Genomic DNA, 27,621 nt, shown 5'->3' on the forward strand with positions numbered 1-27,621 from the left:
GAGGCACCGACTCCTCCCCCGGTAACAATGATTTACGCTGGGTTTATCATTGGGCGAAGGAGAGTGATTTCTGAAGAATGACAGATAGGATTTAAGGGGTCATAAGAGAGAACAGACAGAACAGGGTAGGTTACTAAGCAGAATAAAACAGAACACACAAGCTCAGATGAATACGCCAAAGACACTGGTTACATGTAGTGGCTCACCCTCAGTTGTTCTGATGAGCTTCTTTCACAGAGGGGAAAGCCTCCAAGCCTGGGCCCAAGACTTTCCCCAGCTCAGTCTTAGATGTTTCCAGCAGTCCTGAGTAGCCAGGGAGAACCGGCGACCTAGATTACTCCACTCCCCCTTACATTGGTTTTGCATAAGGCGGGAATCCTTTGTGTTTAGGATAAACCTTCCCTCTGCCCTTGTGGAAAAAGACAGCATCCAAGATGGATCCCAGCATCAGGGGCCATGGCCACATGTCTTGGAAGGCACCACCAGAGCCCCTCCTTCTAGGCTTCCGGGAAAAATGAGTCTATTCACCGATCATTGTCCTGAGCGCTGGGCTGTTAAGTTCCTTGGGGTTCCGAATGGCCCTCACTTAGCAGGGCTGCATTAATGACACAGGTTTATACTTCCTATTTCTAACTTTGGACACAGGAATGATCCCGCAGACCCGTGAGATCCCAGTGAAGTATTGTGCACACGCCTGTGTCATTTCCTCTTCCTCTGCCTGTTTCTGTGCTGCGCGTGGAAAGCCCCGTCACACCGGGCTCGTGGCCTCTGACAGGGTGTGTCACTTGCCTCTAGGTGGCAGGAGACAGTCGCGGCGGCAGCTGAAGAGCGACCGAGACAAGCCCCTCCCCCCTCTGCTGGCAAGAGTTGGGGGGAACATCGAGGTGAGCTGTGCCCAGCGGGCCGGGGGGGTAGAGTCCCAGCCAGTGCCAGCCATACCCCGGGAGGGCACTTGGCCCGTGTGTTGGACTGACTCAGGTTTCAGCCTCCTTTCCGGTGGGTGCAGACTGGCTCTGCGCTGCGCAGCGGTGCCTGGCCCGCCATGCCGGGGGCGGCGCTGAGGCCCATGTTCTCTGCAGGTGCTGGGCTTCAACGCGCGGCAGCGCAAGGCCTTCCTGAACGCCATCATGCGGTGGGGCATGCCGCCCCAGGACGCCTTCAACTCGCACTGGCTGGTCCGAGACCTCCGCGGGAAAAGCGAGAAGGAGTTCAGGTAACGGCCCGCCGGGCGGGCGCGGCCGGCTCCTGGCTCGGGGCTCCGGTGGGCCGGTGCACTTGCTGGGGCGTGAGACAAGCGAGCACTCCAACACGGATCCCAGCTGCGCTGCAGGTCACGTGCCGGGCCTGGGCTGTGGAGGCTGGAAGTGCCTAGGTCACAGCTTTATAACTGAGCCTCCGGATACCCTCAGGCTGCCCCCGGTGGGCGGGAGACGCCGAGGGGCTCACGCAGGACCTGCTACAGGCAGGTAAAAGCAGCCGTGGGCTCTCGAAAGGAAGAATCGGCTTCCCGAAGGGCTCAGCCCATAGAACTGCAATCCACGGATTTTCCACCGACTAGTCGATTAGCCAGTAAGTGGGGGAGCCACAGCAGGGTTAGCTCTGAGCCCGGGAGCCAGTCCCGCGGCCGGCTCGTAATACATTTAAAAGTGGTTGTAAAGCGCAGTGGGGGGTGGGGACCCAGCCCGAGCCCGGAACCAGCTGTCCCGGCTCACGCAGGGCCCCCCTGTTGGGCTTCTGGCTTTTAAATGTATGAGCTCCTGACAAACTTAAAAGCAGAGGCGCAGCGTCTGGGACCGGGCGCAAGCCGGGGATCAGCTGACTCCTGGCTCGTGCCCAGTCCACACTACCCCACTGCCCCCCCGGCTCCGCACTGAGACGATGCTGGGGGGAACCGGCTTTTAAGCTGCCCCCCCCCCCAGCACCGGCTCCTGCTTCCCCCTTGCAGCCTCTGATAGAGGCAGCAAGGAGAGGGAGGGAGCGACTAGTCGAGGGACTAGTGGGCTAGTCGCTGACATCCCTATCCCTGCCGGCTGCAAGGGCCCCTCCGTCACACGGAGCAATGCCTTTCCCTCCCCAGGGCCTACGTCTCTCTGTTCATGAGACACTTGTGTGAGCCTGGCGCAGACGGTGCCGAAACCTTTGCGGACGGCGTCCCCCGGGAAGGGCTGTCGCGCCAGCACGTCCTGACCCGCATCGGGGTGATGTCACTAGTAAGGAAGAAGGTGGGTGAGTAAAAGTGGAGCCGTGGCGTTTCAGGGGGCTGCGGGGCTCCTGAAAGCCGCTGACTCTGCTGAACGGCTTCTTGCCGCTGCTCCGCGGATTAGGCCTCTCCGGTCCTGGCGGGCATCCTGACACTGGCTCTGAGCCCAGCCCCTCTCGTCGCAGGGACAGTGCAGGCTTTTCCGTTAAAACGTTTCCGTTAAAAGCATTTTCGGAAAAGCGCGTCTAGATTGGCAGGATGCTTTTCCGCAAAAGCACTTTTTGTGCAAAAGCGTCCGTGGCCAATCTAGACGCGCTTTTCCGCAAAAAAGCCCCGATCGCCATTTTCGCCATCGGGGCTTTTTGCGGAAAACAGTACTGTGCTGTCTACACTGGCCCTTTTGCGCTAAAGTCTTTTGGAAAAAAACTTCTGCCCGAACGGGAGCAGCGTAGTATTTCTGCAAGAACACTGACAATCTTACATGAGATGGTCAGTGCGTTTGCGGAAATTCAAGTGGCCAGTGTAGACAGCTGGCAAGTTTTTCCGCAAAAGCAGATGATTTTGCGGAAAAACTTGCCAGTCTAGACAGCCTTATAGAATCCCAGGGCGGGCAGAGACCTCAGGAGGCATCGAGTCCAGCCCCTTCCCAAGGCAGGACCAACCCAACTCAATCAGCCCAGCCAGGGCTTGGTCAAGCCGAGACTTAAACACCCCTAGGGAGGAAGATTCCACCCCTCCCTAGGGAACCCAGCCCAGCGCTTCCCCCCTCCTAGGGAAATAGTTTTCCCTAATATCCAACCTGGACCTCCCCCACTGCGACTTGAGCCCATTGCTCCTCCTGTCCCCACTGAGAACAGCTCCAGTATGTAACTGAAATGAGTCTTTGGAGGTGCCGAGTGACCGAGAACTTTCCACATCCCATGGCTATAAAACCACTGGTCTGGCTTCAGGGAGAGTGGTGATTTTATCTGTACTAATCGCCCCCCCCCCCCCCACGCTGCTTCAGCGACCCCAGGGCAGGGCAGCACGTTCCCAGAGGGCTCAGGCTGAGAATGGAGCTGGGCCTGACCTCGAACGGGGCGAGGGGGAATCCGGTGAACTCAGTACATGGTGTCTGTAGCGACACCTGCTCTCAGCTTGGGGCGTGCGGCCGAGGAAAACCAGCCCCGAGCAGCATGAGGTGCGTGGGAGAGTGGGGGCCGGGGAAGAGGCCTGCAAGGTCAGATGTGTCCGGGAAAAAGGGAAGGGTAAAGCAGGAAGCTTTCAGGTGGGGTCTGGCCCACTCCGGAGCCAGGGCTGCCCAGTAAGATGGATCAGTCTGCGTGTGCACAGGGCGCTGGGGCAGCTGTCTTACCCCGGCCATGGGCGTGGGCTTGTCCTTCGGCATTCGCATGCTCACTCGTTCGCACTGCCACGGCCACACGGGCCAGGAACCAGATACCTTCTCCTTGCAGACATGGCTCCTGCAGAGTAAGTGCAGGGAACGCAGGTGAGAGGCAAAGCCTGCGGGAGGTCGGGGACTTCTCAGATCAGCCCAGCTGCTGCACAGGAAGGCCCCCGTTAGCTCACCGAATAGGGCTGGTGCCTGCCATTCCAGCGCCTCGAATGCAGCAAAACGCAGAATGTCCGCGCTAGTCGGGGCTCTGGACAGGCAGCTCTGCTCAAGTATCTGGCTGCTGGGTGCTAACCGTCCGGGCCCCGCGGTCTGTGTGGCTCTACGGTGCTGGGGGCTCTCCCGTGACTGGCAGCTCTGCTGGCCAGCTGCACGTTACTAACTCCCCACCTGCGTGACTCACGTCTCTGTGCCCAGGTCCAGGAGTTTGAGCACGTCAACGGGAAGTACAGCACCCCTGATCTGATCCCCGAGGGCAAGAAGGCCAGCGAGGTTGTCTCTTCCGACCCCAACACCCCTGTGCCAGCCAGCCCGGCGCATGTGCAAACCGGGCCCGTGCCACAGCCAGGTAAATGTGACCACCGGCGGCTTCCCGGAGAGCCTAATCCAAGCGAAGCGGAAACAGCGTGTCTACAAATATCGCGTTGTCAGGCCTCAGCGTTAGTAACAGAGCAAGCGTTAGGCCAACAACTCTAAAAATGGCTGCACACAAATCCTTGGCTTCTAGGGTTGCCAGATGGTTTCAACAAAAATACCGGACACACTTGACGTGACATCACAATCTACAGTACATCTTACTGAGAAAATAATAGACAGTTCTGTTTTCTCAGTTATTTTTTTCTCAATTTGTTTTCCGAACAGAAAGCTCAAATAGTGAACTGTCCGGTTCAAAACCGAACACCTGGCAACCCTACTTGCTTCCACACTGCTGTCAAGCCCCACAGGCCAGATCTTGGGACTTTGTTCGAAGCCGGCCAGAGTTCCTAACCGTCCGACCCCTCTCAGGCACAATGGGAAGTTAACAGTTAGATGCAAACCTGGCGTAGGCTCGAGAGTAACAGCATCTCTTTCCAAGTCGCCTGTAACCAACAACGTTTGACTTGAAAGCAAGCGTCCCTCTCGTAATCCTGGGAAAGTTTCTATAAAGCAACCAAACTTTCCAACGGTCGGCGTCACCAGCGTAGCAGGCAGGATTCACCGGTGTCCTGACAGGTCCCGTAGGGCTGCGCGTGTGCGCCTCTCTATGCTGTGCTGGCTTGCGCAAATAGCCACCACAGCAGACTCCTCCAGAGCCCCCAAAGACCACAAAATCAGATAAGGGATCAAAGGTTTATTGTTAAATAAAATACAGTAAGAGTTGCCTGTAGACTCCACCCAGCCACTATGCACATGTACCCCTGCAATGGACCGGCTCAGCCGGCGAGATGGGGTGACATGGGAAGCCATCACTGCTCCGAGGCCAGACAAAGACAGCTCTTTGGGGTGCACTTTTATACACAGCTCTCAGGTTACCACCGCCTGTTGCTTAGTTACCACCGCTTACCGCATGCAAGGGGGGTTTAATGACTGTCCATCATGCTGCCAGTGTAGACCCTGTCCGGAACCTGGGTCGGTTTGTTCCTGTTGCCTGTGGGGGGTGCGCTGGTACTGAGATGTCTCCTCAGGAGGGGCTGTGTTCCCACCCCTCTGGAATGTGTTCACGGCTGTGCCTAGTCCTGCGTAGGTCTGAGCGTTTCTGCAATATCAGCCCTGCTCCTGCCAGGCTCCGTGAGCAGGGCCGGCCTCTCGCTCACAGCCTCACTCGGCTTTATATTCGCCAAGTCTTGACCAATGTGCCTAGGCCTCGGGCCGCCCACCCGGCCTGTGCTACCTGGGCTTACGCTTTAGGCCTTCCTCCTACACCAGCGAGACTCAACTTCCACGGGGTTCATCTTACCCGACAGCACCGCGCCAGTGGCCCTGCCGAGGGCCTTTCACACCGTGTGCTTCGTTGTTGCTGTTTCAGACAAAACAGAAACGCCTCTGGTGTTCCAAGAGGAAAAGGAACTAACAGAGCTGAAGCCCAAGAAGCCAGCTGAGAGCCAGGTAGGGGGGCTCCTTTCACCCTCCTTTCCTTGAGAGCCAAAGCCCCGTTAACAGCACATGCAGTGCCCCAGGCTGCACCCAAGTCTGTCTGCTTCACCGGACCCTGTGTGGGCTCCCTGCCCGCCAGCCAAACCCGACTGGGGGTCGGACACAGAGCATTAAGAGAACCCTTCCCTCCCAGCCCAGGTCTGGGCTGCCTCTCCCGAACGGCGGCATATTCTACTGTCTCTGGAACAAGGGGCACTCTGCCAGCATCGCTGCCTTGTGGGCTAGCACCCTCCCCACGAAAGGCTTTCGGCTGCCACCCCTTCCTTGAGCGTGCCAGCAGCGTTCCCACAGCTTGGCCTGCCTGACATGCTGCCCGGGGTGACTTGTAGCACGCCTCTTCCCGCTGCTGGTCCGCATGCTGCCCGGGGTGTCTCGTAGCACGCCACCTCCCGCTGCTGGTCCGTACACTGCTCGGGGTGTCTCATAGCACGCCACCTCCCGCTGCTGGTCCGTACGCTGCTCGGGGTGTCTCGTAGCACGCCACCTCCCGCTGCTGGTCCGCACGCTGCTCGGGGTGTCTCGTAGCACGCCACCTCCCGCTGCTGGTCCGCACGCTGCTCGGGGTGTCTCGTAGCAAGCCACTTCCCGCTGCTGGTCCGTACGCTGCTCGGGGTGTCTCGTAGCACGCCACTTCCCGCTGCTGGTCCGTACGCTGCTCGGGGTGTCTCGTAGCACGCCACTTCCCGCTGCTGGTCCGCACGCTGCTCAGGGTGTCTCGTAGCACGCCACTTCCCGCTGCTGGTCCACACGCTGCTCGGGGTATCTCATAGCACGCCACTTCCCGCTGCTGGTCCGCACGCTGCTCGGGGTATCTCGTAGCACACCACTTCCCACTGCTGGTCCACACGCTGCTCGGGGTGTCTCGTAGCACGCCACTTCCCGCTGCTGGTCCGTACGCTGCTCGGGGTATCTCATAGCACGCCACTTCCCGCTGCTGGTCCGCATGCTGCTCGGGGTGTCTCGTAGCACGCCACTTCCCGCTGCTGGTCCGTACGCTGCTCGGGGTGTCTCATAGCACGCCACTTCCCGCTGCTGGTCCGTACGCTGCTCGGGGTGTCTCGTAGCACGCCACCTCCCGCTGCTGGTCCGTACGCTGCTCGGGGTGTCTCGTAGCACGCCACCTCCCGCTGCTGGTCCGCACGCTGCTCGGGGTATCTCGTAGCACGCCACCTCCCGCTGCTGGTCCGCACGCTGCTCGGGGTGTCTCGTAGCACGCCACTTCCCACTGCTGGTCCGCATGCTGCTCGGGGTATCTCATAGCACGCCACTTCCCACTGCTGGTCCGCACGCTGCTCGGGGTGTCTCGTAGCACGCCACTTCCCACTGCTGGTCCGCATGCTGCTCGGGGTGTCTCGTAGCACGCCACTTCCCACTGCTGGTCCGCATGCTGCTCGGGGTGTCTCGTAGCACGCCACTTCCCGCTGCTGGTCCGTGTTTTGCAAAGGCCGGGACACACTTCTGCCTCCTTAGCTGGTCCCTGCCGCCCCCGCGTGGCATTATCCCCACCCTGTCGTGAGAGACCAAGGGGGGGGGGCGGCGGCTCATTGCTCTGGGGCCGGCTCTACGTCAGCCAGGGTGGACGCCCGGACCGTGCGTCTCTCGCAGTTGCCTGTCCTGTGGCTCGAGGGGCTAATGTGATGTTCCCTCTCAACGTGCAGGGCCCAGCCAGTGCAGAGAAAGCCGAGAGTGACGACGCCCAGGAGAGCCCTGGCAGCGACGAGAAGCCGAGGGAAGAGAAGAGAGAGGAGAGCGAAGAGCCTGAGCCGTCGCCCGAGCAGATGCCGGTGAAAGGTGGGGCAGCCTGAGACTCCGGTGTGACCGCTGCGTGTGCAGCTCAACTGCCCAGTCCCCCACAGTCTGGGACAGCCCCACCCATCCCAACAGCACTTGGGAGACCCTTTGTGTGCAGTGGGGAGGGGAGGGGGACAGTCGCCCCAGAGCCCAGTGATTCGAAAGGGCCCAGGGCTCCTGCTCCTGTGGCAGTGGCCGGAGCCCTGGGCCCCTTAAAGCGCCGCCTGGAGCACTGGATGGCACGCTCCGAGTGGGTCTGAGGGCTGGCTGCCCCAGCCCCGTCCCTTTTGAGTGCGGAGCTGGGCGCATACCACCTTGCCCAGGGGCCCGTGAAGGCTGTTGGCTCCCCTGCCTGTGCGCATTAGATGTGGGCGTCTCATGGTTTGATACAGAGGCAATAAGATATGCTCTGTCTTGCTCTCTATCCCTTGTTTAATGATTCCTACCATTCTCTCGGCTTTTTTGACTGCCACCGACTTAAGGTATTACAGCAGGTGCAAACTGGAATAAATATGGACCCTTCATGTAGAACCACAAAAGATCCTGCCATATTTAACTGGAGTCTCACAGTTCAAGCCTCAGTTGTTGTTTGATCATGACCATCTAATCAATATGGCTGTGTCTACACTGGCATGAATTTCCGGAACTGCTTAAAACGGAATACTATTCTGTTTTCAGTTTTTCCGGAAAAGGAAACATTGGCAGGCTGCTTTTCCGGAAAAGCCCTTTTTCCAGAAAAGCGTCTGTGGCCAATGTAGTAGCACTTTTCCAGAAAAGAGCCCCGATCGCCATTTTCGCGATCGGGGCTTTTTTCCGGAAAAGACTACTAGGCTGTCTACACTGGCCCTTTTCCGGAACAGTGTTCCGGAATAAGGACTTATGCCCGAGCGGGGGCAGAATAGTTTTTCCGGAATAGTGGCTGATTTTGTACAGTAGAGCGTCGTTGCTTTTCCGGAAATTCAAGGGCCAGTGTAGACAGCTCACAGCTTATTCTGGAAAAGCGGCTGATTTTCTGGAATAAGTGGCCCAGTGTAGACACAGCCTATGAGTAGTTTACCTTCAGTCAAGGTTGAACAAAATGTGTCTATATGGCTAATGTACGTTGCTAATATAGACGCGGTATTAGACTTCATCTTGACCAGATAAAATGGTCAAATTTACATTATTTACGACAGCATGTATTAGCTGAGCGCAAATTAAGCTCAATGTTTCCCCCCCAACACATATGTAGGGTTATATCTTGAAGTCTTGTTTAGCTGGCCTTGTTCTACCCTAAGCAAACACTTGACAATTATTTTTACAGTCAAGACAAATCCTAGGAGATTATCAGTAAAATTTTCAGAAACATCTATATGACTTAGATGCTTGGGAGCCTAATACCATTGAAAGTCAATGAAGTTTAGGAATCTCAGTGCCAATGGAGCTTCTCAAAGTATTGCCATAAAACACTAGTCTAACAAAAGGTTTTGTCATATATACAAGCTTGGATTATGTTACCCAGGGAACACACAATTAATGTAATTTAAATCCAGCACAGAAAGGGTTTACTTTCAGACACTGGCTTTTGTTCTGGGATAGTGAAGGTGTTAGAAGCAAATATTGTTCCTTCCATAAGATTCATGCACTAATTCTGCAGAGTTCCACTCAACCGCCAGCTCAACGTGAACGAATTCAAATTTACCAATTCTCAATGCCAACCACTAACCAGTGCACACCCTTTTAAGATCTCATCTGCAGAGAGATTTTTAGATGAACAAATCCCAACACTGCTTCTTCCCAGCAGATAAGTAGAGATATGTGATAGTCACCTACCTTTGAACGCCATACAATGCAACCCTGCTCAAAACAGGTGTGTAATTGTAAAATCACTAGCTGCTGCCTTCACTACAGTTTCCCACCACTATCTAGCATAGGTAAGGCCTTAAAAGCAATGACACCATCGCTACTAACTGCAGAGCTTAATGGGACGGAGATAATTGGAAAGAGACAAAATGGCTGTGTCTAGACTGACAAGTTTTTCCGCAAAATCATGTGATTTTGCAGAAAAACTTGCCAGCTGTCTACACTGGCCGCTTGAATTTCTGGAAAAGCACTGACCATCTCATGTAAGATTGTCAGTGATTTTCTGGAAATACTATGCTGCTCCTGTTTGGGCAAAAGTCTTTTTCCGAAAGACTTTTGCGCAAAAGGGCCAGTGTAGACAGCACAGGACTGTTTTCCACAAAAAAGCCCCGATGGCGAAAATGGCGATCAGGGCTTTTTTGCGGAAAAGCGCGTCTAGATTGGTCACGGACGCTTTTCCGCAAAAAGTGCTTTTGCGGAAAAGCATCCTGCCAATCTAGACGTGCTTTTCCAAAAATGCTTTTAACGGAAAACTTTTCCGTTAAAAGCATTTTCGGAAAATCATGCCAGTGAGGACGTAGCCAGAAAGTTCTCATCAGGATGGGAAACTGGCTCAGGAGGCAGACGTTCATAGTTAACAGTGGCAAAGGCCAATCAGGCCAGTAACACTGACATACACCTTTGGGCCTAAGCGACCGGCTTTTTATCAGACTTGAGGCTTTCTCCATCTCACCCCAGAGACGCCAGGCTTCCTCCTGGCCTCCCGCCAAGCAGGACCGGCACCCGCCAGCCGCGGTGCCCGGGGCGTTAGCAAGAGGGGAAAGGCGAAGCAGGAGTCGCAGCTCTAGGCTAGGAGCTGGAGCTATTCTGAGCCACGGGCGCAGCTGCAAGGGCTGGGAGACGGGGGCTAACGTGGCAGTGGGGCGCTAACGGGGTGGGCTGAAGCTGCGTTATCTGGCAGACAAGTGCCCCGTTGGCCGCGCGTCTGCCAGCTGTAGTGTGCGGGCAAGCAGCTACTTTGCAATTTGAAAGAGGAATGGCAGATCCCTCCGGTGCTCCTGGTGGTCACTGCTAAGCAGCGCTCTGCGCAGGAGCCTCCTGTCACGGCCTCTTTCATTCCCACAGACGAAGCAATTCAAGGAAAGGAAAAGCCCCTGGAAACGCCAGAATTCAAGGCCTTCCAAGGCAAAGGGGAAGACAAAGAATTCAAGCCAGGTACGGTGCCATGTCCTGCGTTGCAACCGACAGGTGATCAAACCGCGGCGTCGCACGTGGTGTGTGCGGGAGGAGCAGGTGTGCGGGTGGGTGTGTCTCTGATGTGCATTTGGCCTAATCGTGCAAAGGGGACTATTGAAGTAGCAACGGCCGTGCTTTCACATGTGCGTGGTGGTGGCGCCGACAGGCTGTGAACTCGCCTATGTAGATCCAGCCCTGTAGGGGGTAGGTTTCATTCGGACGTGCAAGGGCATTCATAGCCGGGTTGGGCCCTGGACACCGCAGCACCGTGTGGGGTGGCAGCGCACCTGGGAGCCGTGTACCCAGTCACTCCCATCTGTGGCTTGGGTTCGGGGCGGAGGCGAGGGCCCAGCTCATGCAGTCTGTGAGCGAGCCGGACCGGCCGCGGGGGGCATTCAGGGGCTGTCTGCGCCAGCGGCTTTCGAGCTTTTTGTCTCATGACCCAGTTGAAGAAAACTGTTGATGCCGCAACCCCACAGAATGTGACCGAGTGCGGGCTCCGGGGTGGGGCTGAGAATGGAGCGTCGGAGTGTAAGGGGGCTCCAGCTTCGGGGGCAGGAGGGGCTTGCCTCGAGCAGGGCCGCAGGGGGCTAAGGCAGCTTCCTGCCTCTCCTGGCCCCGCAGACCATGCTGTGCCCCCAAAGCAGGTTCCCAGCCAGTGGGCGTGTGTGTGGAGCTAGTGCTGGGGTGGGGGCAGTGCGCTGAGCCCTGTGCGCTCACCCCTCCCCATGTAGGATCCGGACCTGCGGCGGCTGCTTCTGGGGCGCAGCGCAGTTTATGGTGCCAGGACAAGCAGGGAGCTGCCTTAGCACCCCCCCGCACTGGTCCCCTGCTCCCCCTGCAGCAACAAGCCCCAGTGCCCAACATCCCCCCCACTCCTTGTCTACACTGCAGTTAGACACCTGTGGCTGGCCCGGGCCGTCTGACGCCGGCTCCCTGGGCTCAGGCGAAGCGGCTCCTTAATTGAGGTGTACGGCTTTTGGGGTCAGGCTGCAACCTGAGCCCTGGGGCCCTCCCAGGCCCAAACATCCACACTGCAAAGAAACGGCCCCTTAGTGCAGCCCAGCCACGAGTGTCTCATTGCAGAGCGGACCCCCGTTAGCGCCCCGCTGCCACGTTAGCCCCCGTCTCAGCCCTTGCAGCTGCGCCCGTGGCTCAGAATAGCTCCAGCTCCTAGCCTAGAGCTGCGACTCTCCTGCTTCGCCTTCCCCCCTCTTGCTAACGCCCCAGGCACCGCGGCTGGCGGGTGCCGGTCGTGCTTGGCGGGAGGCCAGGAGGCAGCCTGGCGTCTGCTGTGTGGGAGCCAGGTTTAGGCGAGGGCTCCTGAGAGTCACAGGGCAAGGCTGAGACACGAGCAGTCGGCGGCGTGCCTGATGTTGCTGTCTCGGGTGCGCAGAGGACGCCAAGGCGGAGGAGAAGGAGCCAGGCGAGACTCAGCAAAACGGTGAAAAGGAGGAAGAGGAGGATGGGAAGAAGGAGGATAAAAACATCAACTTCAGATTCATGTTCAATATCGCGGATGGGGGCTTCACAGGTAACAGGGCTGGGGGCTGGGACAGGATCCCAGTCACTCGTACAGGGTTGGCAAGCAAACGCTGCACAGTCTGACCACAACGGGCAGTCCCAGGGCACCTTACAGACTAACAAAAATACAGAGCGAGGATCATGAGCGTTCGTGGGCAAAGCCACTTCCTCAGGCGAGCTGGAGTGGGACAAACAGGAACCCAGAATTGATGACAAAAAAGACGGGGGAGGATGCCTCCTTCTCGCCATTGCCTGTTTCTAACGCTTAGGATGCGTCTAAGGATGCACAGGACCCACGAGGAGAGGCTGTGGCATTTGGGCTAAATGTTTAGTCTGCAGAGGAGAAGAGTGAGGGGGGATTTGAGAGCAGCCTTCAACTTCCCGCAGGGGGGTTCCAAAGAGGCTGGAGAGAGGCTGTTCACAGTAGTGAGGGAGGGCAGAACGAGGAGCAATGGGCTCAAGTCGCAGTGGGGGAGGTCTAGGTTGGAGATTAGGAAAAACTCTTTCCCTAGGCGGGTGGGAAGCGCTGGGCTGGGTTCCCTAGGGAGGGGGTGGAATCTCCATCCCTAGAGGTGTTTAAGTTTTGGCTTAAAACCCTGGCTGGGCTGATTGAGTCGGGGTCCTGCCTAGAGCAGGGGGCTGGACTCGATGACTCCTGAGGTCTCTTCCCACCATAAAATTCTACGATTCTAACTCCCCATGAGCGGTTGTAATTAAATCTATTGGCTGCCAGCTGCATGTGGGTGCTCAGGACGCTTGTAGCTAGGCCCCAGTAACCCAGCTTTTGGCTGTAGGCGTCCTTCCAGCAGCATGCATTCCCTGGGCCGAGGGTGTCCTTTTGATGAGTGAAGGATAGATCCTTCCTTGCTCGCCAGCCAGAGCGAGGCTGAAAGCCGCTCAGGAGGAGAAGGCGGAAGGTGGGGTGTTTGTGAGACCCGCTGTTGGGCTGGAAGGGGGGAATTCATGTCGGGGCGGGAGGACGTGACGGCCTCCCTGCAATGGGCCAGCGGCCTGGCACAGGTGGCTGCGGGCAGGAGTCCATGCGCGCAGGCGGGCGCGTTGCCATGCGGCCGGCTGACGGGGCCGCGTTGCTTTCTCAGAGTTGCACACGCTGTGGCAGAACGAGGAGCGAGCCGCCGTCTCCTCGGGCAAGATCTACGACATCTGGCACCGGAGGCACGACTACTGGCTGCTGGCGGGGATCGTCACGTATCCTTGAGCGTGGGGCCGGGGAGGCAGTGGTGAGGCCGGGCCGGGGCGCTTAGCGGGAGTGAGATCTTTGACAGCACGTTGCGCTGGAGCAGATTCCCTGGTCGGTCTGACCCAGGCTCCTCCGCTGGCACGTGCTGCCCGGAGGCCTTGTCACCCAGGGCCGCGAAGCGAACACCCAGGGCTTCCCCGTGAGATTGCTGGTGGGACTCTGGCCTTTTCCCTTAACGGCCCGCCCTGCCCAGCCACGGCTACGCCCGCTGGCAGGACATCCAGAACGACCCGCGCTACGTGATCCTCAACGAGCCCTTCAAGTCGGAGATCCACAAGGGGAACTACCTGGAGATGAAGAACAAGTTCCTCGCCCGCCGGTTCAAGGTGAGCCGGGGGGCGGGGGCCCTGCTGGAGCTTGCCCGAGGGCGGGGGTGGGTTCTGGCGCCAGGCCGGGGCGTGGCAGGGAGCCCACGGCACCCACTGCCCAAGGCATGGGCTGCAGGCAGGCGGCGTCCCCACGTGCTGCTTAGCTTGGCCCTCCGCGAGGGGGCAGCCGAGACCGGTGGGAGGGTGATGAGTAGCCTCCTCGGTGTCAGTGGCCCTCGACCCTCTGGGCTTCCTCCTGCGGCCTGCACGCCCTGCCCCCCGCCCCACGTGGCTCTCGCACACCGGGGCACCGCGCTTCCTGCGCCCACCCCTCCTTCCCAGAGCCGGTGTGCCGCCCGCCAGCCGTTCCCAAAGTGCTGGGGCGGGGGTCCGGTGCCCTCGTGCGAGAGTGTGTGGGTGATGGTGGGGGTCGCTCACCATCTCTCTAGCCCCTTGCCTAGGCCATGGGCCTCTGGCCAGGTGTCGGGCCCGTGGCGCGTGTGGGTGAGCATCGGCCCCGGGCCCTCAGGTCTGACCAGGCTCAGCCCAAGGAGCTGCCGTGGCCTGGAGTGAACTTCCCTGGGTAGAGATCAAGTGTCTTGTGGTGCCCCACATCCGAACGGGCTTGCCTGCCAGATCCTGCCCCCCCACTTGCCACGGGCTGGCCCCAGAGGGGCTCCTCCTGCTCCTTCATGGCCTGGCGCCATCACAGTTGCTGGCACTAGCCGCCTCTCCCCCTCAGCCAAACCGCGGCCCCGGACCGCCCCTCCCTTTCCCCCGTGAGAAGCCCAAAGGGGAGGGGAAAGTCCGCCCCCCCTCCTGGGCCCCGGGGCAGTCAGAGGGCTGGCGGGCGGGTGGAAGCCCTGACTCGGCTGTCTCTCAGTTGCTGGAGCAGGCCCTGGTGATCGAGGAGCAGCTGCGAAGGGCTGCGTACCTCAACATGAGCCAGGACCCCAATCACCCGGCCATGGCCCTGAACGCCCGTCTGGCGGAGGTGGAGTGCCTGGCCGAGAGCCACCAGCACCTCTCCAAAGAGTCCCTGGCCGGGAACAAGCCTGCCAACGCCGTCCTGCACAAAGGTACGTCCGCCCGCCTGCTCCCCCCCGGCCTCGCTAGCCGGCCCACGGGCTCTGGGGCCACGGCGGAGCCCCTCTGGCACAAACCCAACTGGGGCTGGCAGGTGCCTGTCTGTGTTCCCCTGGCCTGGGCTGCCCACAGGGTGGGCGCGGAGGGAAATGCGAGTGTGCCGTGGCGTGCCAGAGCCGACCTTGCCCAGGCCAGAGCAGAGATGACATGGAGCCCGGTTTGTCGCGCTCAGCAACGCCCCAGCGAGGGGCCGCTCGCCGGGCGGGGGTGTCCGGGGAGTGCCGACGACCCCGGGGCCCACAAAGCGTGGAGGAGGGAGTGCTTGGCCGGCGCCCACACACGTGTGTTGGGACTGTCGGAGCAGCCCACGGGCCGTTTGGATCTGGGGCCTTGTTCTAGGGCCGACCTGCCCAGCACAGGGGCCGTGAGAGGCTTTTGGCAGTTCCCACCCAGCCAGGGTAGCCTGGAAAGGGCTTTCCACCCGCTCACAAACGCGCAGGAGACAAAATGCCCCAGGCCCGGCTGAGCCACTGTCGGCGCGTGGAGCCAGCCAGGCCGAACTGGTCCAACAATCAGAGGCGGCTCCAGTCGTCCCCTTCCCCCGCAGCCAGTCTTGGGTGTCACACGCCGGCCTGTTCAGGTTTTGGGTGCGAGGCCTGAGCCTCCCGCTGCCCCCGGGAGAGTAGATCCACAGGCGCAGGATGCCAGGGTTGTGGTCTAACAGAGGAGCCAGTGGGGCAACGCCACCAGTCGCATTGGGGGCTGGTGTCTCCCGGGGCACTTCTGGAGGTGTAAGTGTAGCTACCCAATGGCAGCACTGAACCTGGGACCTCCGCAGCTTGGTGCAGGAGCCTCTGTACTTAGCTTGAGCTAGAAGCCAGCTGGCTTTCGGCTAAGGCTGTAGCGAAAACACCTCCTCTCCCGCTGTGCATGGTCTAAGTGCCACTCCATGGGACTGGGAACCCCACCCGATACGGATACACAAGCACCGAAAAGGGTGTTACAAGGAGGAGGGAGAAAAATTGTTCTCCTTGGCCTCTGAGGAGAGGACAAGGAGCAAGGGGCTTAAACTGCAGCCAGGGAGGTTGAGGTTGGACACTAGGGAAAACTTCCCACCTGTCAGGGTGGTGAAACTGGAATAAGTTGCCTGGGGGGGGGGTGGAATCCCCCTCTGTGGAGACAGTGGAGAGCAGGCTGGACAGACGCCCCTCAGGGATGGTCTAGATGGTGCTTGATGCCGTCGCGAGGTCCCTGCCAGTTGTAGCATTCTGTGCTAAGCCTGGCTCTATAGCAACGGCAGAACACTCGGCCAGGCCCCCTGCCCCAAACCCTCCCTGCGTTTCCCTGGCGCCAAGGCCAGGACCTGACCTCCCCAGCACGCCAGACTCTTCTGACCCATGACAGGATGGGGCTGAGGCGTGCAGGCCCCTGGCCCAGGCAGTCCGGGAGAGACGTACAAGCAGGGGATGTTCCCTTCCTGTTCCCAACCAGCCCCCGGGAACGGAACCCCGTCTGCTCCCCATGTCTGGCTCTCCCTGGCCCGGCTCGTGTTCCCTCTGGCTGGGGGGGTTCACCCAGCCCTCGGGGGGGGGCCTTATAACGAGGCCAGTTTACCCAGCCAGTCTGAGCAGGACTTTCACCGTCGGGGGGGGGGGTGAAAGAGCCCAGGGCCTGGTGAGAGCTGCTCAGCCGGTTCACCAGCTGTCAATAGTGCCTGGCTGAACAGGTCCGTTCTGCTGGAGCCGGGGCCACTGGAGTCTGGGGACGGAACAGCTGCCCGGGGGCCAGGCAGGTGCCACGCCGGGCGCCGGGCCAGGCCTGGCTTTGGTGAGCCCAGCCCAGGGCCGTCGCCGGGACCTCCCCTGGGAGCCAGTCAGCACTTGGGGGTGCACGGCTCTGAGCCGTGGCGAGCTCTGTCCTTTGCAAAGACCCAGCAAAGCGACACGTTGCCGAGCCCGGGCCTGCTGGCTGCCCTGTGCCTGGAGGGACTTGCCGGCGGGCCGCTGGCTGGGCAGGTAGCACCGGGAGGGCGCAGCGGGATTCTGGCCCCGCCTTGTGGCATTCCCTGCCTGTCAGCACAGCAGCCTGCCCTCAAGCAGGGGAGCGTGTGTGGAGAGCCGCCCCCCACTGCCCACCACAGCGGTGTCCTGCCCTGTGAAGGGATCTCTGCCCCCGCCGGCGCCTGTGTCCCCTCCCCCATTAGGGGGGTGTCGGGAGAGCAGGGCCCCGGTGCATCGGCGCCTGTGTCCCCTCCCCCACGAGGGGGGTGCGGGAGAGCAGGGCCCCGGTGCATCGGTGCCTGTGTCCCCTCCCCCGCGAGGGGGGTGCGGGAGAGCAGGGCCCCGGTGCATCGGTGCCTGTGTCCCCTCCCCCGCGAGGGGGGTGCGGGAGAGCAGGGCCCCGGTGCATCGGTGCCTGTGTCCCCTCCCCCGCGAGGGGGGTGCGGGAGAGCAGGGTCCCGGTGCATCGGTGCCTGTGTCCCCTCCCCCGCGAGGGGGGTGCGGGAGAGCAGGGCCCCGGTGCATCGGTGCCTGTGTCCCCTCCCCCGCGAGGGGGGTGCGGGAGAGCAGGGCCCCGGTGCATCGGCGCCTGTGTCCCCTCCCCCGCGAGGGGGGTGCGGGAGAGCAGGGTCCCGGTGCATCGGTGCCTGTGTTGCAGTTCTGAACCAGCTGGAGGAGCTGCTGAGCGACATGAAGGCGGACGTGACCCGCTTGCCCTCCATGCTGTCCAGGATTCCTCCGGTGGCCGCTCGCCTGCAGATGTCGGAACGGAGCATCCTGAGCCGCCTCACGAACCGCGGCGGGGACCCCACCGTCCAGCAGGTCAGAGGGGCCCCCAGCAGCGTGGGCAGGCTGGCTGGGGCCAGCGGCGTGGTTCCACGTGGGGCCTGCGTGGAGTGTCCCTTGCAAGGCATCTCCGAGGGCAGTGGGAGTGAACTGGCATTGCTGATGCGTTGACATCTCTTGGCTACGCCTTTCCTGTCCCTACCTGCGGCGGGCCTTGCCCTGCGTTCCCTTGGCAGGCCAGACTGCCCCGGCCCTTCCCCCACGCCAGCACGGGATCAGCACAGCCCTCTCTGGAGACCGGGGGGGTCGGGGAATTGCCCCCGTGACTCCGCTGCACGTCCACAGGGATCTCAGAACAACCCTTGTTTTCTCCTGTTTCTCCAGGGCTCCTTCGGCTCCTCCCAGCTCTACAGCAACAACTTTGGGCCAAACTTCCGAGGCCCCGGACCCGGTGGGATTGTCAACTACAGTCAGATGCCGCTGGGACCTTACGTGACCGGTAGGTTAAGATTCCCAGCAGCCCCTTTCTCTAATGCAGAAATTAAAGGGGCAAATTTCGCAAGCAAAGCCAAGGAGCACTGGGCAAGCAAGCTGTTTTCTCTCTTATCAATAGATATTTAGCCGGTTCCAAGATTTTCCTCTGCAGTTCTTATCCCACCTGAGGTAAGGCCACGCTTCTTACTCTCTGCTCAGCGTACCGCACTGTCCCGTCTCGGGCGCTGCCGCGGGCCGCGGTTACCTGTCAGCAAGCTGCGAGGTGGCGGGAGTGAATCCCCAATGCACCAGGGTGTAGCCTCCTTGCCCCGCTGCCCCTCACCGTGGCCCCTTGTCATGCAGCAGCAGCGCGGGTGGCGTGGGCCATGGCCGCAGTGAAAGCATCCGGCTTGCAGGGGGGCTGGGGATTCCTCCAGGGATCCTGTTCCGAGGGGGATCGTGTTCCGAGAGCCGCTGTATCTGGGGCAGCTGCTTAGGAGATGCTGGAGTGGAAGGGTGGGGCCCCTCTTGGGTTCTGACCAGCCATTCCCCAGCCTGGCACCCACTGATGCCAGCGCGTCGCGGTGCCCCTGCGCCGGGGTCAGCAGGCAGGAGCCGCTCTCTCCACACCCCTCGCAGAGCGGTGCTAGGCTCCCAGGTGAGGAAATGCACTGACGCATTGCATGCCGCTCTGTGTTGGCAGAGCCTGGGGCAAGCACCGCTGTGTGCAGAGGGTGGAAACTCAGACCCACCATTTTGGTTGCTTGGTTGTTGTTCGGGTCTCGTACCCGGGGAAATGTCCTGTTCTTGGCCGCGGCGCCACAGCCTTGCTCGTGATGCTGTCGCGCCTGGCAGCGCACGCCCAGGGTCACGGAGTCACCGACCCCTTTGCGTTGGGAATCCGCATTGTGTTCTCTGCATTGTGTTCTCAGTGCCCACGCGGCTAGTTAGTGTGGGGCCACGCCGCGCCTCTCTCGGCCGGGAGGGGCTCTCAGAGCCCGGGGGGGCCATTCTCCGAGGCATGTGCTGCATGGCCTGCCCAGCACTGTGCCCCGTGGCGCCTGCCCGTGAGCCCGATCCTGGCCTGTGTTCCCAGGTGTCTGCACAAAGCGCCTGCCCGGCACCCTGGGACGTGCCTCCCAGGCCGCTGAGGCTCTTTCAGGGTTGGTAGCTGGCTGTTTCCTCCGAGACCCAGGAAACCGGCTCTGTAAACATCCCGGGGCAGGGAGGGGCCCCCTGGCCACCCGACCAGCCCCCCCCAGCATTTTCCGCTGGAGGAAGTGCCCCCCCCCAATGATTCTGTAAGGTGCCACTGCTTAATAGTGGTGCAGCCGGCAGCTGAGCCCGGCACCTCAGAGCTGCCTGCGGGAAAGTCTTCCTGTCTGGCACCCCTCGCCCGGCCTGTCTGTTGTGTCATCTGCACGGCCTGGGGGCTCGGCCCCCCCGAGAGGCTGGGGTTGGGGTGGGCAGCCTGGCCTGCCATCAGCATGGGAGAGACAGAATCAGTGAGTTGAGGAGCGGAAGGGATCTGGACAGGCCATGGAGCCCAGCCCCCTGCCCTCCCGGCAGGCCCTAGCACCGTCTAGACCCATAGGTGTGTGCAGCACATTTCATTGGGTGTGCACCCAAAGAATTTGTTTAAAATGCACTTTGACCCCCCCATTAGCCACACCCCCCGACCCCTGTTAACCACGCCCCTTGCCCCCATTAGCCACGCCCCTGGAGGTAACCCTCTCCGGGCAAGATGGGCACATGACCAAAAGTAAAAAGTGTCATGTGACCCCTGACCCAAGGACTTTTCCCACCATCCTCCTACCAACAGGGATTAGTTTGGCCCCCCCCCCCCCCCATGCAACTATCCTGCAATTGCATTAATCCCATGTGTGTGACATTAATGCGGGGGTGGAGAGGCTGGGGGGAGTGTTCCCTCTAAGAGTTTCCTCCCATGGGCAGAATGAATTTTGTGTTGTGCACCAGTACTGAGTTCATGGGGCTTGGTTGGGATGTGCCACTGTGGAACCCACGTTATTAATAAATATCTGCCTTTCCCCTCTGCTGCCATGTCTCCTCCCCTTGCTCCAGCAACTCCCCTGGTGCCCACTGCCCCCAACCCCTCACCCTCCTCTGCTGTCCTGACTCCTGCCCTTCTCACTGCCCTCAGCCTTCCTGAGACCTGCGCCCCTCCACCAGCCCTTCTCTGCCCCCTGTGCCCACTCCTCCAGTAGCCCCACTCTGATCATGTGAGCTACCCCTCCTCATCCCCTCTCCTAACACCTCCCTCGCCTCTCTCCTCTGGTGCTGGTCCCTCCCCTGCAGGTATCTCCCCTTCTGCTTCACCCGCAGAATCCCCTGGCACCTGCACCTTCCCTTACTCCTGCACCCTCCTGGTGCCTCCCCCTTCCCTCACTGCCCCTGCCCCCTTTGCCCTTTATTCCCTGATGCCCACCCCCTCACCATCCTCTGCCCCCGTTCCCCTCACACATGACTTGCTCCAACCCCACCTTCCTCATGCCCACCCCTTCTGTCAAGCCTTGTCCCAGCACCTCCCCCTCCAATCCCCAGTGCCCTTCCCCTCTCCTCTTCCAGAATCACCCTGTCCCCCCTCCCACTGACACCTCCCCTCCTGCCCTTCTCCTCATTGTCTCCACTTCCCCCCTAGCATTTGTGTCTCCTCTACCCTGTCCCTTTGGTGCCTTCCCCTTTCTTCCCCCTCTCCCCTCCCCCTCCGTACAAGCGCCTTCCACCCCTTCCCCTTTCTTCCTCCTCCACCCTCTCCCTCCCCTTCCTCTTATTCCCCCCCTTAGCTTCAGCTTCTGCCTTGCAGCTGCAGGGCTGGAGTCAGAGCCAGCCCAAGCTGCAGGGCCGAGGAGAGGCACCCCCGGGGCACCTTGCGGTACTGCAGAGCGGGGCGCTGCGCGGTGCTGCTGGGACAGGCAGGGGCGCCCCAGGGGCACCGCACAGTGCTGTAGGGTGGGGCAGGGACACCCCCAGGGCGCTGTGCGGTGCTGCTGGGCCGGGCGGGGGCACTCCCAGGTGCCTTGGGTGCCGCGCTGGGTGGGGCCCAGGGCGCAAAAATGGCTCGGGCTAGCTGGCCTGAGACATTAGGGTGTGCCTGGGCACACCTGGCACACCCCGTGCGCACGCCTATGGCTAGAGCCGTGATCATCAACCCGTCGATCGCGAGGCCTCGACCAGTCGATCACGAGGCATTTGGGCCCCCCCCAACCCACATTTTCCCCCCACCCCCGAGAAGCCCCACTACCTACCTCTAGTGTAGTGCCGGCTTCCTGCGGGGTGGACGGAAGGCCTCTCTGAAGCCCGCGTCACTTCTGGGGGTTCCGGGTGTGCTGGGGGAGTGGGCGTCGGCCCTGGAGGAGGAGTGCCGCGGCTTGCCTGCGCCGCCGGCACCGGAAGGGTGAGTCCAGTGCAGGGGTTTCCCTGTGCCACGGGAGCAGGGGTCGGCCCCGGGGTTTGGCCACGCTGCGGGAGGGGAGGGGGTTGGCTGGGTCGTGCAGTGGGAGGAGGGTTTGGCCCCCCAGGGCAGGTGCCCGCAGGAGTTGGCTGTGCTGTGGGAGGGGGTTGACCACCCCGCGCCGCACCACGGGAGAGGCGGTTTGGCCCTACCGCGGGGGGGAGGGGCCCGGAGGAGGCATGTGTTGGCTTCCCTCGGGGGGGGGGGGGGAGAATCCTGGGAGGAGGCAGATGCAGGGGACTCGTTGCTGCCACTGGCACCCCACTCCCCTGTCCCCAGCTACAGAACTCTGCCCCCACTGGCACCCTGTCCCCTGCTGTGGCACCCTGTCCTCTGCCCTCCCAGCACCCTGTTCCCTCTCCCCTGCCCCCAGCCACAGAACTCTGTCCCCACAAAATGTATAATTAGAAATGCTTCATTTTAGATTTAAATAGCATGAATAAAACAGACCATTTATTTCATAACCATAAACACCTGATTTTAATTGTATGTATGGCATAATGTAAAAATAAACTGTTTATCAGAGTGTGTAAGTAAGGGCTGGGGATAGCACGTGATGGACAGGAGGAGACTAGAGAGGGCGGGGCTTCAAGGAAGGGGCGGGGCAGTAGATCTTCGCCTGTTCGGAGATTTAAAACGTGATCTTGGGTGTGTAAAGGCTGGAGACCACTGCTCTAGACCGTCCCGACTGGGTCTGTCTGACCTGCTCTTAACAATCTCCAGTCACGGGGCTTCCCAACCCCTGGGCAGTTAGACAAGCTGCCGGCCAGGGCGGTTAAACACTGGCCCAAGCCCCCGACCCTGCCGTGCTGCAGGTTAAGCCTCATGCAGGGAGCAGAGCTGCTCCGGTGATGGAAAGGGCGCTCGGGAGCTGCCGCCTTCCTTCCTGTTAGCACTCGCCTGCCCTGGAGAGCTGCTGTTGGACTAGCCAGCTGCTGCCTGAGACGCCCGCGAGTTCCCCACGTTCCCCTCGGCCCGGCCAGCTGCCTGCCCAGGGCTACTGGCCGCAGGCTTGACAAGCCAGCCTGCTTCAAGCATTGCTGGCTAGGAGCTGGAGCGGGCAGCCAGAGCCGTGGGTACTGGGCCAGTGGCCGCAAGCCCCTTCCTGTGCAAATGTCACCTTGGCCGTGAGTCGAAAAGCACGTGCCGGGTGTGGGGCGTGACCGCGGCTGCATCTAAAGACGCCCTGCCTACCCTGCTTGGCCGCCACCTCGCACTGCGGTGTTTTTTTTTTGAAGCACGGGAGAGTGGGTGGGCAAAGCCCGCCCACTTTCTAAAAGTCCCACCCCCCAGCCTTGTGGGAGGGACGACTGGACCCGTGTCCAATTAATTACTGGGGACAACTAATGACAAACGGGGCAAGGAGTGCGGGCTAAAGGTTCATAACTAGGGAGCCGGATGGGGACACCGAGCAGCGAACCCTGGACAGCGCCCACTGCTCCTCAAAGCTGTCGATGGAGCCAGTGGACGCCGCCCAGAGGAACTCTGCCCGGATTCGTGACACGAGGGAGGAGCGGAAATAGGCCCCCCCCAGTCGCAGAGAACCCCCTCGTCCAGCATCTCACTCCTGGTGTTATAGATGGCGACCTTTGCTAGGCCAGGAGTAGGCTGATGAGGAGGTCTGGCGACTTTGTGGGGCCACGCCCGGGGTAGCAGGCGCGCCTGGGAGGGGCCTGGCGACCGGCTGCCTGTAACATGGTCGCTTTTGTCCTTGCAGCAACACCCAACGGGCCGCCCGCCAGCCACCCTGATAAAAATGTTGCAGAGTCACTGCCCGATGGGGCAGCCTTGGCACGCCAGGGGCAGCGCGGGGACATCATCTGCATTGAAGACTAGCGCTCGGCCCGGGGGGGCTGGGGCCTCGGGGCGCCTCGCTCCCATTGGAAGGGTTCCTCAGAACACACCGCCCCCGGCCCGTTTCAAGAACTTCTCCGGAGGGGCGTTCATTTCCTTGTACATTTTTTTGCACTTTCTTATCGAAGACTTGAAGAGTTCGTCTTGAGCGCGTGGGCTGCCTCGCGAGGGATGCTCTAGTACCAGTATTTGTCTGTTTTTATTGCTGCGTAGCCGAGGGCCAGGGAGAGGGGCTGGCAGCTCTGTCTCTAGTCCAGTTACTGTACCGTGTCAGGAGCCAGGCTCCATTCTTGCCTGGAGCCCCCTCGGGTTGGTCTGTTTCCATGTCCGTTCTGTGTTTGAGCCACTGCATGCACACGCCGAGCCCTGCTGCCAGCTGCCCCCCGCGAGCACCCAGGAGCACGCTGCGGGCTGCCCGGTAGGTCCTTCGCGCCACTGCCCTAGACCTGGGCGCCTGGTGGGCGGGAGGGGCGTTTGCTGAGTGACTGCACAGTTCGGGTCGAGCAAGCAGCGCGGAGTGAGGGCGGGATGCTGGGGGTGGGGGAGAGCTGCAAGGCCGGCGCTGCCCTTCCCGCCATAGACCTCGGGGGCCAGGCGTGGGAACATGCCAGAACAGGCTGCAGGGCGGAGTGGCAGCTGCTTCCCAGGGAGCACGCAGCCTGCGGAGCTGGGTGGGCTCGGAAGCAGGTGACAAGGTCCCTGGTGGGCCCCGTCCTGCCCAAGAACATCCCTCCTGCTCCGGCCTGCACGCTGGGAACACACTGCTGGGGGCTTCCAGGGCCAAAGGGCCGCTTGCCTGGCGCCCTGGCTCCGGGCTAGTGCCCCCAGCAAGGCGGTTAGAGGGCAGCCGCCTTTCACAGCCCGCTCCTGCCGCGAGGGTGACACCGCCCCGCACAGCGCTGGGAGCCCCATGGCCGGGCCAGCGCTGGCGCATCAGCCCGCAGGGACGTGGGGTTTCCCCGCCTGCCGCCAGACAGCAGCTGCGCTCAGACGGGTGAATTCCAGGCTGAGCCTTGGCCTCTGCGCCTGGCCGGCCCGGCACGTCCCGGCACCGAGGAGCAGGGAGGAGCAGGCCTGACCCTGGTTCAAATGCTGAGCCCCCTCCCCCGCCCAGCTCCCTTGCCCTTGAATCCCGACCGCCTGGCGTAGCTCGCTCTGCGCCTGCCGGAGCCCAGGCCCCTGGCTTGGCTGCTCCCGGGCTGCCGACAGCACCCGGAGCTCGCCCAGCCGCACCGCCCTACGCTCAGCCTGGCTGGAGAGCGGGCAGGATGGGAGGGCAGCCGGCCCCCGGGGGGGTGATGGGAAAGCGGCCCAACAGCCTCCCCTGGTGCGCCCATGCCAGAGGCAACGCGTGGGGGGAGGGGTCAGGTGCCCCTAGATTTTAATTGCTGAAGCCAAGTGCCCCCCCTCGCCCCCCAGGGCACAGGCCCCCTTGGTTTCCCGCCAGCGAGGGCCTCTGCGTGCACCACAGGCTGGGACCGGTTACTGGCCCGTGGCGCTGTGAGAGTTGCCCCCCGCTCAGGCCGCCTCCACCAGCGGGGTTGCCGTGGCGCTCAGCACGTGTCGGGCCCCTTTCAGTGCTGGAGCAGTGGCTTCCCCCCTCCGTCCCTCCCCCCAGGCAGGCGGGCTGCCCCACAGCACGGGGTGCTGGCTGCCACCCGGGGACCAACGGCTCGGAGCTCCCCGCCACACGCCCAGGGCCCTGGCGTGGGGCTTCTTCGGGGCAGGCCGGCCGGGGCTGCCGCATGCGTGCCCCGTGGGGCCAGCTGACACTGGAGGTGCTCCAGAGGCAGCTGCCTTGTGATGGGGAACCAGCCGGGCCTTGCCCCCACCCCCGGAAGCAGGCACTGGAGCGTTGCAAGCGCGGCCTGGGGGTGCCACCGTCAGCCTCAGCCTTGCCGGCGGGCCTCTGTCTGGAGCCAAGGCAGCCGCGCCCTGGGCCTGCCTCCTTATTTTGGGGCTGGATTTGCAAGGCGAGCAAAGGCTTTGACTCGGCATGGTGCGGGCGTTCCCAGCGCTGCCCGTGTGCTCTGCCCAGCGTTGTGTGCGTGGCGGTGCCCTGCCGAAGGGCGAGCGTGCCGGTAGCAGTGTTTTGTTTTGGGTACGGTACCTTGAAACTAGGCTGTGTTTGAACCATTTCATCCACCCCCTCCTGGGTCCAGATGGGCTGACACGAGTTGAGTTTACAAAGCCTCCCACTGCTGGGTCTGCTAAACCAGCTAGTTTAATCGCCCCCCCCAGATGCTTTTCCACACGCTTTGCTCTACTACAAGGCAGACTCCGTGCAGTAGCGGAAGAGGGAAAGGCACAGGGCAGGACGAGCGGCCGGCCTGCGGCCAAGCCACTGTGCTGTCGGCCGCAGACGCAATGATGCGACGTTTGAAGCGGTAAAAGCGCCCACGAAGTACAGGCAGAGGCAGTACCGACGCGGGGACTAGCTCGGGGGAAAAGAGAAGCATTAAAAGCGACTTTGCCTTCATGATTCTTGGTTGTTTTGGGATACGAAATGACCCCCTGCTGCCCTTTTGTAGGAGCGTTTGCAGCGCCTGTAGCCAACACCAATCACATTTACTTTGTACTCTGTGTGTATCTGGTTTTGTTTCCTGTGTTTTAATAAACCCTTTAAAAAAAAGGAGTTCACCAAACGGGTTCCCCCGTTCTGTTTGTCCTGGGACCAGGCTGATGCCGCTGGAACAATGCGGCGGGGGGGGGGGGGGGGGCGTAGGCTGCTCGGGGGCGTCTTTAGCCCCCCCAGAGCCTCTGGCAAAGGCGGGAGCAAGCTGGGCACGGCGGGCCTGTGAGCTGAGGTAGGCCTGGCACAAGCCGTTCACCAGAGCAGGGCTGCTGTGCACAGAGCAACCAGAAATCAAAGTGCTCTTCTACCCAGCTGGTCCCCTCCTCACCAGCATGCCCCCCCCCCCCGCCCCCAGGAGGCGGCAAGTGCTCTGGGGCTGGGACCGTGCAGACAGGACCTCGCCTCCCCTGCCCCCCTCTTGCCACAGCATTAGGCCAGGCGGGAGCAGCTGCTGTTCCCTTCCTCCCAGGGCTCAGCCCCAGGGGTCTGGGCACGCACAGCAAGCCGGGGCCCAGCCCGGAGCTGGTGTCTTGCTCCCAGCCCGGCTCGCGAGCGGCTGTAGGGGCACTGGGCAGCGAGTAGGGTGACAGGTGTCCGGTATTGACCCAGATAGGCCGGTATTTTCGCCTCCTGGCCAGAAAATACCCGGCCCCTAAAATGTCTGGGACTTTCTGATTTTTTTTCCCAGCCAGATGGCAAAAATACTGGACACCTGGCAACCCTAGCGCCTGGGCCCAGCCCCTGGCCTCCCCCCCCCCCAGGATGCGACACCCCCAGCCCCCTGCCCCCCTGCTTAGCTTCCCTGTGGAACCAGGTAAGTTCTGGCTTGAAGAACACAAAATAGCCACAGACAAAAAGCCTTTCGCGGGTCTGACTGCTCAGCCGGTCCCCTGCTCCTATCCCTGGCCCGACTCCGGACGCATCTGAAATGGGCCCTGCTGCTTCAATTCTGTTTTATTTTTGTTGCTTAATAAGTCTGAGGCCTTTTTTTCCCTCAACAACTTTGGTCCGTCCCCCCCCCCTTTTTTTTCCCTCAATGGAATTTTTTCCCTGGTGGTTTTTTTGGGTGTGTGGGGGTGTTTGGTTCAACCACCGGGCACCCCAGCTGCGAGGGGGCTGGGAGGGGAGCCAGAGCAGGGCTTTGCAGGAAGCAGCCTTAGAGTGTGTGTGTGTGTGGGGGGGGGCTGCCTCCTTGCCCGCTGGGGCCATCCTGCCCTGCTAGGCCATGCAGCAGAGAGAGCCGGTGGCACCAGCATCACTAGGCCTGCTGGGAGTCCAGGGCAAGCCCAGCACTGCCAGGGCAGGGGAGGCACTGTTAGGACGGTGCAGCCCCTCCGATGGGGATCAGTGCTCCCCGCAGCTCACAGCAGCCAAGGAAACCCGCTGCAGACAGACGAGGCTGGACGTTTATTGTCATTCCATAAATACAGCAGCTGAACATCAGTCCCCACCCCTCCCCGCAGAACACGCGTTCAGCCGGCCTGGCCTGGCTGCGGGGACATGGACTGTGCTTACAAAGCGAGCGCCCGCGCCCCTGCGCACAAAGGCAGCGCTTTAGTGACACCCAAGACAGGACAAGAACGGGCACTGGGCGGGCACAGCACCGCGGGCGGCAGGGTCTGCCCCGGCAAAGGGCAGGGCTCTGCAGGGCGGCACACGCCAGCCCCAACTCACTTTGCACCCGCC

The 27,621-nt window shown here is 61.3% G+C and overlaps 1 protein-coding gene across 4 annotated transcripts in view; it reads left to right on the top strand.

Moving 5' to 3' along the window:
* CHD5 (chromodomain helicase DNA binding protein 5) overlaps nucleotides 1-26,011 on the top strand; it is a 94,393-nt gene extending 68,382 nt beyond the window's left edge. For all 4 annotated transcript variants that reach the window (XM_075906312.2, XM_075906313.2, XM_075906314.2 and 1 more), the window contains exons 28-42: nucleotides 796-884; nucleotides 1,080-1,213; nucleotides 2,078-2,222; nucleotides 4,011-4,161; nucleotides 5,599-5,678; nucleotides 7,385-7,517; nucleotides 10,485-10,574; nucleotides 11,992-12,129; nucleotides 13,220-13,328; nucleotides 13,574-13,706; nucleotides 14,572-14,767; nucleotides 17,433-17,596; nucleotides 17,945-18,059; nucleotides 18,174-18,223; nucleotides 23,224-26,011. In XM_075906312.2, the coding sequence (XP_075762427.2) occupies nucleotides 796-884; nucleotides 1,080-1,213; nucleotides 2,078-2,222; nucleotides 4,011-4,161; nucleotides 5,599-5,678; nucleotides 7,385-7,517; nucleotides 10,485-10,574; nucleotides 11,992-12,129; nucleotides 13,220-13,328; nucleotides 13,574-13,706; nucleotides 14,572-14,767; nucleotides 17,433-17,596; nucleotides 17,945-18,059; nucleotides 18,174-18,181 (1,685 nt within the window). In that variant the 3' untranslated portion in view covers nucleotides 18,182-18,223; nucleotides 23,224-26,011. The remainder of the gene's footprint in view (nucleotides 1-795; nucleotides 885-1,079; nucleotides 1,214-2,077; nucleotides 2,223-4,010; nucleotides 4,162-5,598; nucleotides 5,679-7,384; nucleotides 7,518-10,484; nucleotides 10,575-11,991; nucleotides 12,130-13,219; nucleotides 13,329-13,573; nucleotides 13,707-14,571; nucleotides 14,768-17,432; nucleotides 17,597-17,944; nucleotides 18,060-18,173; nucleotides 18,224-23,223) is intronic.
* Nucleotides 26,012-27,621: the final 1,610 nt, after the last annotated feature.

The sequence above is a fragment of the Pelodiscus sinensis genome, chromosome 24 (assembly GCF_052426305.1).
Source record: "Pelodiscus sinensis isolate ZL-2025 chromosome 24, ASM5242630v1, whole genome shotgun sequence".
NCBI classification, from domain to species: Eukaryota; Metazoa; Chordata; order Testudines; family Trionychidae; genus Pelodiscus; species Pelodiscus sinensis.